This window comes from Heloderma suspectum, chromosome 1 (genome assembly GCF_057233095.1).
Source record: "Heloderma suspectum isolate Gila_16-S chromosome 1, 16-S_ref, whole genome shotgun sequence".
Lineage (NCBI taxonomy): Eukaryota > Metazoa > Chordata > Lepidosauria > Squamata > Helodermatidae > Heloderma > Heloderma suspectum.
In genome coordinates, this window is record NC_139458.1 from 142,075,187 (window position 1) to 142,088,693 (window position 13,507).

Sequence of the window (13,507 nt, forward strand, 5' to 3'; positions counted from 1 at the left end):
GTTGTTGTTTTTCTTGAGTTCAGTGACTATTTCAGGTAAGATGCCAGTGTGAAAACTGGTTAACTTACTCTGGTTTCTTCATGTTAAAAGTTAAGCCAGGACTGGGTCTGTGTGAGAAACATACTGATCCAACTAGATCAGTTCTTTCAAGTACCTTTTCACACTTCAGGTTGGGAGCATGGGAATTTGTTGTGTTTATAAGAGACAGAGAAGGATAAAATGTGTGAGCTTTAAGTGAACAGAAGGAGTGGGCGGTAGATAAGTCAGAGTAGCAGTAATCCACATTGCCATGTAAAGAGCCCCCCCTTCGCCCATAAAACCATGAAGTCCAGAGTCTTTCATTTCTTAACTGTACCACTGGCCTCTCTCTGGAGCCTGACAGTTTGCCTGTCTTGAACAATGCCACTTACCTGTGGCCCATTTCCTCTGGCCCTGGCTACCTCTGCACCCTGACCATTTGCCTACCTTAAACTTCTGGTTTGCCTCTGGTCCCCACCTGGCTGATGGGTTGCTCCCTTCTGACCTTGGGGATCTGGTCCTATTACCATTTGGGGTGCTGTCTCCCCCCCCAACACACAAACCATTGTCTCTGACAATGTGTGTGCGCAGTGTGTGTGTGTGTGTGTGTGACAGAAAGAGAGAGAGAGAACAGATGTGTGTGGGTGGCTGAATAGAAAGAAAGAAACTGAGTTACTGTGTGCCGTCAAACCTTAGTAAGTATCTCAGCAGCTTCAAAAAAGTCCCAAGATCAGCTGTGTATGGTCTCCATCCACAAAATAATAAAGGACGCACTCATTTATTTATTGGTGTTGGGATTAGCCCAACATGAGAGCTCCCAAGATTGACATCATAATGTGTGAAAGTGTGGGAAATATTCACAAGATGGCAATGGACTGGTGAGCATACGGCCATATTTCCTCAGGAGTGATCCACACACTCCTTTTGTAGACATAAACATTCATCATTGCTTTGAAGATACAGCTGGAGAATGTAACTCCGATTCTGGGTGTTGCCTTGCCAGAGGTCCCTTTTCCTGGAACATCACAGCTTCAGAGAATATAATAGATTAAAGGCACAATCCTATTCAGATACACGGCCACCTCCGAACTCAGAGGCGACCACCTATCCAATGCAGGGCAGGAGAAGCACGGAGGGGATCGTTCCCTCCACACTTCTCCTGCCCTGCATGTTCGGCTAGTCAGCCGATTGTGGCTGTCCAGCTGCAGGAGGACTAAGTGTAGGAGGAGGCTGCTGTACGACACATTGGATCTGTCGTACAGGCATTTCCACCCTCCCTGCCCCAGAACGCCCCCTCAGAACACCCCTTTTCAGCCGCACCACGCTCCTCTTGCAAGCATGGAGAATGGGGCTGTTCCACGCTGCCTCCAAGGCAGCGCAGACATGGGGGGAGGTCAGTTCTCCGGGAACCAACCACAGAGTGTGGGCTCTGAGGTTGATTCCCGGAAAACCAGATATCCTATGGCCATCTAGCTGCTGTCTTGCGGCCATAGGATTGCTCCCTTAAAAGGTGTCCTCTGTATTTTAAATCCTGATTTGGTAACCCTAGCTAGGGGTCACAGCAACACACTTACCAGGACTTAAGCTTTATCAATACACAGTATCAGGGTAGCCCAGTATGACACAAGCCTTTTCATCCTCTCTCAGGGAGGAAAACTAAGGGCCATGCCACCAAAGCTCTGTTTATCCTTTCACAATAAACAACTGTGATGCAAATGGCATAAAATTCAAGTAGGGATGTTGGAGAAATCCACAACAGCACCAAATGAGTTCAGATTTTCATGAATCTGATCCGCAGTGGACTGCCTTTGCCCCTGTTGGGTGGATTCTGCAGACTTGCAGACCATTTTTGTAACTCCTGAGTTTTGCACAAATTTTGTCATAGAAAAATACGCAGAATAAAAACCCAGCCAAAAATGAGCATTTTCCCCTGAAGGCTAAAGTATGATAATGTGCATTTGGGGTGAATTTGCGCATTTTTGCACATACAGATTTGTGCAAATACGCATTTGCATAAATTCGGGGGGGGGGTCCAATTCCGTTGATGGGCGGACGACGGAATGAAAGGCACCTGACAATCTGCAAAACACAGGCGGAACGGATTTTACACAGTCTGTACATCCCTAAATATAAGTAGGATTAAGACTGGCAACTAAAAAAAGAGAGGAAGGCAGCACAAATCAGTAGAGAATACCCAAAGAAGGAGGTGGCGAAAAGAACAAATCTGTCTCAGCTCCCAAGGACCTTGTCTGACCCCCAACCCCCTCCCTCTGATGCAGGCTTTAGTCCTCCCAACGTTTCCTGCTGTTTCCCTGGCGCTTCCAGGTTCACCCCACCATGAACCCTGGTCTGCTAGCTCTGCTTGGGTCATTATAGCTCCCCACCCTACCTCTTACATGTTTCCCCACATCCAGTGCCAAGCTCATGCACAGGTGACTCTTCCAGGCAGGACCTGACAGAGATCACATCTCAGGCACTGATGAGGTGGGCAGAAATTCGAGAAGCAGCCAGAACAGAACAGTCAAAACATGGCCAAGCCCCGGCACTTACCAACCCTTCCTGTTGAGCTCATCCAGTCCTAGGCAGGCAGGCAAGCATGATGCCCTGGGCTGAATCTCAAGGGTGTCGCCTAGCTGGAAAAAAAGAGCACCAGGGACCCCTCTCCATCTTTGTGGGGAGGGGAATTCTCCCCAAGGTACACAGAACAGTGCTCCTGCCTGGCCTTATAAAGTTCTTCCCTAGTGGGACCACCGTAGCACACGCCTTTATTCTATACCTGGTTCGGGTGATGTTCGACGGGTCCGGCGGCCTTTGCCTCTGCTCCGTGCGCTCTTCCCTTCCTGAGACTGCAATGCATTGTCCTTTTTCTCTGACACTTTTCCAGTCTTTCTCTCCAACTCTCTGCTTGCACCCTGGGTTCCTGCTGCCCTGCTTCTTTCTGTGCCTGCTTCTGCCTTGGCCCAGGGCAGGGAATGCCCATCCTGACCAGACTCCCGTTTCCGGGCATGCAAGGCTTCACTTGGACCCTTTGACTCGTGGCTTGCTTTTGCTGCATTTGCAGAGCCTCTGTCCATGCAGTCATGACTCTCCAGAGGCCCAGTCCACAGCAGCTCCCTCCGTCCCAATGGGGCAGCATGGGACAGCGGGCACTGCTCCACCTTCTGCCGCAGATCCTGTCCATTCAGCTCCGTTTCCTTCAGACCTCGGTTTAGTTCTTCCATCTGATCAGCTGTGGCTCCACTCCTCAACAGAAGCTTTTGTGTCCCCTCGTGCTCATCTTTGGGCCCCACAAGTCCCACACTGGACAACACCAGCTGTTGCACACCGTGAGCGTTCTTGGCCAGTGGCAGTGCCTTGAGGGGCTTGAGCTTCCTTGGCGGGGGAACCCTGGGGGCTGGGGGCTCGGTGGGGGCACGTGGAGATGGTGAGCTAAACAATTCTTGAGATCGCCGTAGCTGCTGCTGAGACACTGTGCGCTTGATGCGGCCCAGTTCCTCGGTGAACTTGTGCTCCAGGTCATGCACGCGACTAGAGAAGTGGCCGCGCTCATCCAGGGAGGCCGCCTTCTGGTGGAAGACCCGGCGCCGGAAGGCCACACCTCCCAGTTCTGAGTGGGTGTCCTCTTGTAGGTCCTCGTGAGAGGCAGCCGAGATGAAGGGACTGGCGTCATCGAAACTAGGCTGATCAAAGGAGCGTGTCTTGCGTAGGGGTAGCCACGTATGGCCCACAAAAGGGTTTTCGTTCTGCTCCAGACTTTTCCGCCGCTCCTCAAAGAACTTGAGCTTGTCAAAGATCTTGGAACCTGACCTGGGCAGCTTGGGAGAGGGACGGAGGACAGACACGCGGCTGGAGGCCTCGCTCAGTGGCGTCTGGGGCCGTGACTCCCCTGTGCCAGCCTGAGAGTAGCCCGATGACTTGGGACGCTTCAACTTCTCGTCAAATTCCTCGGAGGCTGTGTCTTGGGATTCAGGGGGCATCAACAATTTTCTACGGGGAGCCACAGGTGGAGTGGGGCCACGGCTGGCCCCAGGTGGCTGAACTGGGCACTGCCCTGCTCGGGGGGACACTGGGCGCTGAAGAGGAGGTTTCTGTGCAGGTGGGTGGAGGGTATCAGTGCTGGTTTTGCCGCTGCTGTTGGCATCATCCCTCCGGTACCCACCATGGGGGAGGCTGCTGCAGTTGGAAAACAAGAGATGGCAAGGTTTGCTAAGGCAGGAGAGCCTGAAAAGTCCAGGGAGGTGAGTGACAAGGGAGGAGATAGCTATAGGGACAATAAACTATGTTCATGAGGACAACTGCTTACAATGGCACTTGGGGCTAAATTACCCATGTAAGAGAGAGTAAGGGCAAGGCGAATCTTCACTTCCTTTAGAAGGAGGAGGAACACCCCACATCAAGTTCCCTGTCTTGATCTGAAGACCTGGTGTAGGGGAGAATTGTTTCCCAAGTCAGATTTTCTTGTGGCTCTGGGGGCGGTGTGTGTACAGGTAGGGGCATGTTTGCTTGTTTTTGCCTTCTACAGAATGCGGCTTTCTCAGTGTGAGAGTCTCCTGGAGCTGTTTGCTCCCCATAGAGCTTTCTGCAATGCACCTGCCCTCTGCTGTAGCATAATGTGGTTTGAATGACATGCTGATGAATCCTGCCTCATAACAGGGGCTTTTGTTCCCTTCCAACTCTATGATTCCAAGATCAGCCCGATGGGTCAGTTGGGTTTCTCTGCCCAACATCCAGGAAAAACAGCCACTCTTTATGGCAAGATCCAACTGTTGGTCTTACCTGCTGAATGAGTTGTGCCAGCGTGCCACACTAGGGCAAAGGAAGAAATGTGGGATTCAATCAGGCTGTATATCAGCGATATCTCAGATTAGTACAGGCCAGGCTGGGAAGGGGGGTGGGGAGACATGGGGGAGGCCCTAGTGCAGCCAGAAATGCAAACGCAAGGAAGAGGGGAGGAGAATATAGAGCTATATCCAGTAGACAAAACATGCTTCTTCCTACAGGCACAAATATTAACTCAACTGTACACACAAACAGACATGCACACTCATTCCAGTGTCAACTTAGGGCACTTCCAGTCAGAGGGCTCCTAGCACTAGCAACCAGAAGGCATTGTGTAGTTGTTCCTGTTTTTTCCTCCTTAGTGATTTTCTGTGTTAAGGAAAAGGATGTAAGAAGTGGTGAGAAAACATGGAAGGTCACAAGCAGAAGACATTGTCTGGAAACCCCCCCACCTCCCACCCCCAGCCAGGCAAATTGCTGTGAATGAGTCAGGTGATGGCATCATAAAACCCTCATCTGGAAGCACCCTCAGTTCCTTACAAGAAATGGGTGTACGTGTTCAGCTGCACACACATATGCACACGCACGCACAGAATGACAATTGTCCATGTGCATGCTTAATCATACACCATAGTCTTCCATTCACTTTTTAACAGCAGGCAGTGTTGATGATAAGCATGAGGATAAGAAGGGGAGAAGCAGCTTCAGGAAGAGGAGGCATGTGCAGGATTGTCTCTAAGTGCCACTAGTTCCCACAGGGGCCTCGGTCCTACCATAGCTCTGCACCCGCCCATCCACCCTCAGATCCTCCTTACTATATCCTCACTGCCTCTGCAAATCATCATGGGATTTGCTGTCATTTTCAGAACACAATGCATCTCAGCTTTCATTTTAAAGAAGAACTGCTGGTGTTGAGTTTCCCATTATTGCAGGGGGTGGGGAGAAAGAATAAAAATGTGTGGGCATGCCTGCTAATGGCTCAGAAGCTAGAGCGGATCTATATATGGCTATAGAGGAAGGGCTGTGGCACTCTGCACAGCTTCTTATGCCTTCCTATGGACTCACATGTTGGCCTCCCCACCTTGCTACACTTCTGGAATTGTATATCTATAGTTAACTATTATAAAGCAACCTTGCCTATAACCAAAGTGTCACCACTATAGAGAAGAGTTCATCACATCACATCATCTGTGAGATTCCTAATCACCAGCAACTAGTCTCTTTTCCTTTAGTGAAGTTTTCAAAAATGCAATAGGAGCATTCCTTGGCAACAGTCTACATCAAAGGCAAGGTTCATGCTAGCCTCCTAATTACTTTCCTTTAGGCCCATGAACAGTTACATCTTGGGTATTTCTAATCCCAATATATATCTTGCCCCACAATGAATGTATAGTCTCTCGTTTTGACTTGTCTACCTGATTTAATTAAGTCCTGTTCCTATTGAAATTGCTCTTAATGTTCAACTGAGATCTATCCTCCTGTAACTAAAGCACATGAGATCTAGTCTTTCCTGCCAGACCAACAAAAAGCAAGTCTGTGCCCTCTCGTAAGGACTAGCTAAAAGAGACATTTTCTCAAGTCACTGTCCCATACCCCTTTGCATTTGTTTCCTTTTAAAAGAAAAGTCAAGGGAGTGCTTCTTGGCCTTTACTTGATTAGCAACTGACCAAAGACTGTGAATACTCAGTCTGTCGCTTGAAATAAGCAAGAAATGTAATTCTTATTTCTGGGGAAAGACCAGTGGCAAATTCTATCCACAGGGATATGAAATTTCTATATAACCTTAAGGAGCCTGAACTTTGTTCTTCAAACCTTTACTAACTTAGATTTGGGCAATACATCTTTTCTGTGTCTTTTTCTATAGGTCTATGTTTGTAGTTTCATGATAGGGAGAGGACTATTCTACACAAGGAATTTATTGTGCACTCATCATTCCCTACTCACAGTTGTTTATGGGTTCTTTAGACAATGTTGTGACCTTCCAGTTTCACTTCTGTGTCTAAAGAGCTCTTTTGGCAAGTTTTTTTTAGAGCAGGGAAATGCAGTATTTAATTGTGAAAGCAAAAGAAACCACTCATTTCATTTGTGTATTTGCACTATTCCACTATACCACAATGTCACCTAGAGGTTATGTAGCAGAAAAGCAGGAAAGGAAACACTCTTTGTGTGGTGCTCGGATCTCAATTCTGCAACCAAACCGAAACTGGATGCTGTGAATTAACAGCCTCGTGTAGAAAAGCTCACAATCTGATGTTACTCCTGGTTTGGGTTGGTAATTCAAACCAGTTGTTTAGCTTCTAGTTTACCATACCACAGAGATCTGGAGGTGTTCATTTGGGGGGGGAGCAAAAGGAAGAAGGCAAAAGAACCCTGCTTTAATCCTTATGGATGGGGGGTATCTAGTTGTCTCTGATCTTTTCCCAGTGTGTCTCCAGGTTTACCTGCCTGAATTTCTTTAATACTAGGTGAATGTTGGGAATAAAGCCTTAGTTTGAGGACCCCTTGAAATAAGGTCTGTCTGTCTATCTATCTATCTATCTATCTATCTATCTATCTATCTATCATCTCTAAAATTATTTCTAGGCCTCCTGTAAGGGTGGGACCCTTGTTTTCTGTCCTTATTTTCCCATTTCTTCCTGTTGCTTTACCCTGTAAGAGCCAAGCAGAGTAGTAGGACTCTGGAGCAAGGCCCTATGGCAGAGCTTTCCAAACTGTGTGTCGCGACACATTAGTGTGTCGGCGGCAGCGTGTAGGTGTGTCACGCAAAATGCAGAAAATTGTGCGGAAGGGCACCGCGGAGCTCCCTTACTCGCGTTTGCTTCCCTTGGCCCCTCCCCCAGAACTTCCTAAAGCAGCTAATGTTAAAGCAGCTAAGGCTTAGTTGCTTTAACATTAGCTGCTTTAGGATCATGTGGCGTCTTGACATAGGACGCACATGATTGGCGGTGTTGGAGCAGTACAGCGAGGTAGAGGCGCAGGGCGAAGAGAGGGGAGGGGAGGCGCCGCCCTGGGAGCGGAGCTTGGCTGATGCCGGCGCGAAGTGGCAGCGGCCCCTGGCCCTGCAGATTTCGAGCGTGCCCTTCACGGACTTCTGCACCGCGCTCCTGCGCGGCCAGGCCAGAGTAGCGCGTGGGTGGAAACGCTGCCTGGGACTGGGACTGCACCAAGCGGGCCGTCCGCCATCTTGTCCAGTCGGAACGGAGCTCAGTGGAGGCCAGAAGCCTCAGAATCAGCGTGCTCCCAAGCACCCGGGCGAGCGCAGCTGCAGGCTGTCACCCAGTCAACCCACCTGCTGCTGGCTGAAGGGAGGCCACCCTCCCAAACCCCATGTGGCAAACAGCAAGCCACCCACCACATGGCACTTATAATTTGATTTCTGCCATTTATTTTTATTTTTACTCTGTTGTAATTGTGGATTAACCACCCACCAGCAGTGTACCACCGGAGAGTGCTGGAACTGGACTCTGGACATAGGCATTGCAAATATTTACAGCAATATAGCCTTGTAGTGAGACATATATATTTACACCATTTTTGTTGGACTTTTGCTTCTCTACTTCATGTGTTTTTGCAGCTGAGCTCCTACCTGGGCCTATGTGTCCTACTATGTATTATAAATACTTTAGTTAATTTTGTTTATTTTTCACATTTTCTTGCACTTATTTACATACTGTTACTCATAAATGACAACAATGTATGTTATTATCTTACAAATCATATATTTTTAAAAATACAAATGAAAGGTTTTCATGAGATATGTTCTACGCCCATACATTTCATTATTACAATTTATGTATGTGTCTGTATCTCTTATAACGGGTTAGTTTAGCCTCCGGTTTGCTAGTAAAACTGAATTACCGTGTCACGAAATGATGCATGTCTAAAAAGTGTGTCACCAACATGAAAAGTTTGGAAAGCTCTGCCCTGTGGGAATCACTGCCACCTGTTGCAGGGGTAGTGTACCTACACAGAGACCCAAATCTTCTAGGATTGGTTTGGTGGAGATAAAAGTAGGGACAGATGCAGGACAGCATGGAGCAACCATTAGGACAGAGGCTGCTAACCTGGCATCCTCCAGATGTTTTAGATTACAGCTCCCATGAACCCAAACCATCGTAGCCACCCGTCAAGGATTAAGGTAGCTGTAGTCCAAAACATTTTGAGGGCACCAGGTTCGTGACCCCTGTTCTAGTGGCTGCCCCATGCTGTCTTGCATCTGCCCCTGCTTTACTTCCACCAAACCAATCCTGAAGGGCTTGTGTCTGCATGGGTGAAATCAAACTTCAAGATGAAATAGCAATTTCCTATCAGACTAACATGTGTCAGCTTGACTAACTTACATACAGCACAATCTAATCACAGTAGGGCACTTTTAAGTCCCATTGGTTTCAATGGGATAAATGTAAGCATGCAGTTAACCCTTTCCATGAAATAAATGCAACTCAGAAGTGCTTAACGTTGGCTAGATTGCACCCATAAAATATGTATTGAAAATCTGGATTTGGGGGAGCCAGAATGTGGAAGGTTTAAATGACTCACTTGGTTGTGGCAATTTCTTTGCCAGCCCCTGCCACTGCTGCCACATGGCTTAGGAGAGTACAGTCCACTGCACCTGCGTTCAGATCAAAAGGGAGTGCCACGGCTCTTTATATTGTAACATATGCACTGGCATCCCTCTGAGTTTGGTGCTGAGGGTCCGTGATCATGTCCTCAATGCAATACCTAGACTGGACTACATGACCCTGAAGGTTTCCCTCTGCCATATGGCATGGAGTCAGCTCCAGGCTGAAGAAAGGGAGCAAACCCCAGAGTGAGAGGAGCTGTGGTGATTCTGCTCCCTTTGCTGATAGGGGAGACTGCAACCTAGTGGGTGGTAGTAGGGGATACCTACGTACAAGTAGCCTATAGTCCTCATAGCAACAGCCTAGGAGAGTGATGGCAGGAGGCTGTGGAAGTGATAAGGAGGAAAGAGACTGCAGCAGAGGAGAGGCAATGACAGGATAAGTGTGGGTGGCTTCAAAGGGCTGAGAGTGCAGTGGGGGCTTTGGATGGAAGGTGCCATGACATCAGGGATTAGGATTATGATGGAGGGGCTCAGGAGGGATCGAGTGGTGCACTGGAATCAATGACGGAGAGGCTGAGAGTTTGTGGGTGGTTATGGCTGGGGGTAGAGGGAAATGATGGTCCCAGCACAATGGCCCCTGCACCCCATTCCCCGGCCCCACGGCTACTTACACGTGCAGGGAGAGGGCACGGCCCCGGTACAGGCTGAAGGCACTGCCGTAGGGGTCGCTCCCCAGAGACAGGCTGTCCTCGGACCCCGGGGCCACACCAATCAGCTCCGCCCGTGATGCCCGCACCAGCGGCTCCACCCCCAGGTGCCGGGCCTCGGCAGGTGCTTGCCTTGGAATGCCGGGGCGCAGGTGGGGTCCCCTCACAGTGGGCCCAGCCTCTGGATCCTTCTCCAACACCGTGGCTTGGCTCCCTGACCAACTGGAGTGCTCATCTGTCTGGGACAGGCCTGGCACCGAAGTCGGCGTTGTCTTCATGGAGGCATCCACCAGTGTGTCCGACTCCCCTGCCAGAAACACGCACAAAGACTGATTGAGGGGGCCAGGAACCAGTGGTGTAGTGGTAAATTTGTAAGTGCAGGAACTCATCAGGACAGTCCCCTGGGCCACATCCCCAAGGAGAGAGCAAAAATGCAGGCCGCTGTATTAATCCATATCAACAAACCAGTTCCAGCAGTTTTCATCTCAGGAACAGGTCCTTGATCAAGCTAATTGTTTTTAATGACCCATTCAAGAATAAGCCACCCAAAAATACTTTGCATCGCAACTGAGGAAAATACATTATTGCTGGGAAAATCCATTTTCTGCCCAGCTACTGTGAGGACTGCAGCTAAGCTCGGAGTCTGAGGGGGGGGAGCAGGTGACATCAGTGTCCCTGATAAAAAGTGCCGGGGCTGTGTCCCTGTGAGCCCTGGCTCCGCTATGCCACTGCTCGGAACTTCCCCTTCCCTTGCATCAGACTGGGGCCAGGATTGAGAGGGCTTGAGAGGGCTGGGCAGGTGAGGGCCTGGGGCTGAGATTGCACTACACTGATTGGTAGAGCCACCAGAGCTCAGAGACACATTCCAAGCCTGTCTTCAGAAAAGCCTGTAATATTTTGGGTTTTGGTAGATGCTGTTTAATTCAGGTGGCTATAAAATAGCAGTTTCTTGGGGCATGCAGTGCCATTGCATATATCATGTATAAGCGTAAAGTCATGCTCCTAGATGCTAAGAATAAGCATTTTTTTCTCAACTGGGACTCATCAGCTGGAAAGGACAACAGGGCAGCGGGGGCAGGGGGAGCCTGTTTGGTCACTAAAGGACCCATCTACCAATATGATTTGACCAAACAGAAGGAAAGTATAATTCCACAATGTACACCATCAGACATTTCTAGCAGGAATAGGAAAAAATAATAATTTCTTATTATAGTTCTATAAATGAATATTTATATAGCTCTTTAGTTTTAGTATATAACTTGTTACTTTGTTTCACAGTGCAGTCATTCAAACCAATTACAATACTTCAACTTAACACACACATATATATCCAAGGTTACTAGGGCCCCGTCTACATGGCACCGCTTTCACCCTTCACTCCGTCACAACTGCGCAGCATTTCAGCTTTCAATTAGCTTCTGCTGGGATACACTCACAATTTACTGCGCGCTTCTCTAATAGACTCTGCCGTGCCCGTTTTTTTGCCATTATACTTCAATGTGGGTCTGTGCGGTCCCTTGAGCATGGGGGGTGCGGCACTTCAGTGTCTGTTTTGTATTTTAGGGGTCCTGTTGTGTCTTTCCGTCCCTCATTAGGTAAAAAGTGGGTGCTCTGTGCTCCTTCATTTCCACGCCATCTGTTTGTCAGTTCCCCAGCCTGAGACTCTCACAATGGTTCGCATGAGTGGTATGTGCCTACCCATTGCTCCAAAATGATGGCTGGAGTGAAGCTGGTCCTCCCCCAAGCCCCCCCCCCCGGACATTGGGCACCAAGTCCAAAAGCAATCACTGCGAAGTTACAAAGCTGCAAAAATGTGATTAAATAAATGAAAATGCCTCTCTGTGTGTCTGTAACTGCGCAGCTGTGAAGGGACGGGGGGAGTAAAGGGGCATCACAGAGTGACACAGGCACTACGCACACCCACAACACGTCCACTGCAAAATGCAAAGTCGGTTTGAGGAAGGGACAGACAGTTCGCAACTGCGGGAAACCCGCAACAAATGAAAAACATCACAGCAAAACACCTCCTTGGAAATCCGCATTTTCCAGGAGAAAACCACGGATGGCTGTGAAGTGGTGACTGCGTCATCTGTCACAAGGTATCTCAACTCGCAGCCACGCTGGAGTAAAAGGCTCATGTAGATGGGGCCTAGGTCATCTAGTCTAAGCCTATTCCAATAATTGATAAATGGTATCTAACTTCTTTGGAAAGACTGGATGGAAGTCATTCTTCCCTTGAATAGCAACTTACAAGATGTTATTTTATTCATCACCATGACAGTCCAAATCTTCTTTTTCTACTGTACCAGAAATGGTATATATGCTGTTCACCAAGCTTTTGCTAAGGGGATGCTTGGAGCCATTAACATATTACTCACCAACAACAATTAATCTCTAGGGATATGATCTTTAATATCACACTGGAGTATAGTTGTTGGGGTTAATTGTAACTCAGAGCCTGTAATTTCTCTGATGCAGTTTATTATCTTCTTCCAATATTCCCTAGCCAGATTACAATACCACCATATATGGGCAAAAGTCTCCCTACCATTACACCTCCAGCACATATCTGTTACTGCTGAAAATATCCTAGCCATCTGAGCCAGTGTGTAATACGACATATATTTATATCTGTTTGTTGGTTTGTTTGTTTCTATACCGCCCAATAGCCGAAGCTCTCTCTATATATTATTTTATAGAGGTTTTCGCTAGAAGTCACATCTAATACATTCCTACAAATTTTTGAACGCACTTCCATTGTTCTTCTGAAATTGTTATATTAAATTATTCCCACATGTGTTTAATTACTTCTGTTCTATTAGCATATATATTAATATTTTAACTACTTTAGGGTGCAATCCTATTATGATCATAAGCCCCCAAACTCGGAAGCTTACGAGTATCCTGTGCAGGGCGGGAGGAGCAGTGGAGGCAGTCTTCACCTCCCCATCCTCACACATTACATTTTTTCTAGACAGGCATTTTTGCCCTTCTAGCTGGGGTGATTCAGAGGGGAAGGAGGCTGGAGAGCCTTCAGGATAACTCATATCTTAACCTCTCCAGTCTCCACTCCTCCCTGCCCATCAAAACACACCCATTAGCCCCTTTCCGAGGTCAGCTTCCTGACCTCGGAGAGCCGCCGGTGTGGTTCTTTCCACAATGGCTGCGAGGGGGAGGGGGGTCGGAGCTCCAATTCCCTCCTCCAAGGTTGGAGTGCTGTCTCTGATCTTGGATCTAGGAATCCAAAGTAGCCTATGACCCCTCGATGCTATCTAGGGGTCATAGGATTGCCCCCTCCGACAATAATATTTTCTGTATGTTCAAGCTCAATAACTTCAAAAGAAGTATAAGCACTAGCCAGGTCTATCCTCCTAGATGCTTCTTGAACATAACTCCTAATTTGCAAATAATGGAAAAATGGAATTTGCAGGTTCACATT

General features: G+C 48.2%; 1 protein-coding gene across 2 annotated transcripts in view; it reads right to left on the reverse strand.

The window, feature by feature from the left end:
• SPEG (striated muscle enriched protein kinase) overlaps positions 1–13,507 on the reverse strand; it is a 139,941-nt gene that overhangs the window by 67,467 nt on the left and 58,967 nt on the right. The window contains exons 3-4 of one of the 2 annotated variants that reach the window (XM_084804890.1): positions 10,201–10,375; positions 2,795–4,191 (exon numbers count right to left, since the gene is read on the reverse strand). In XM_084804890.1, the coding sequence (XP_084661016.1) occupies positions 2,795–4,191; positions 10,201–10,375 (1,572 nt within the window). Of the gene's footprint in view, positions 1–2,794; positions 4,192–10,032; positions 10,376–13,507 lie in introns of both variants that reach the window. The other variant, XM_084804882.1, reaches the window with a different exon arrangement.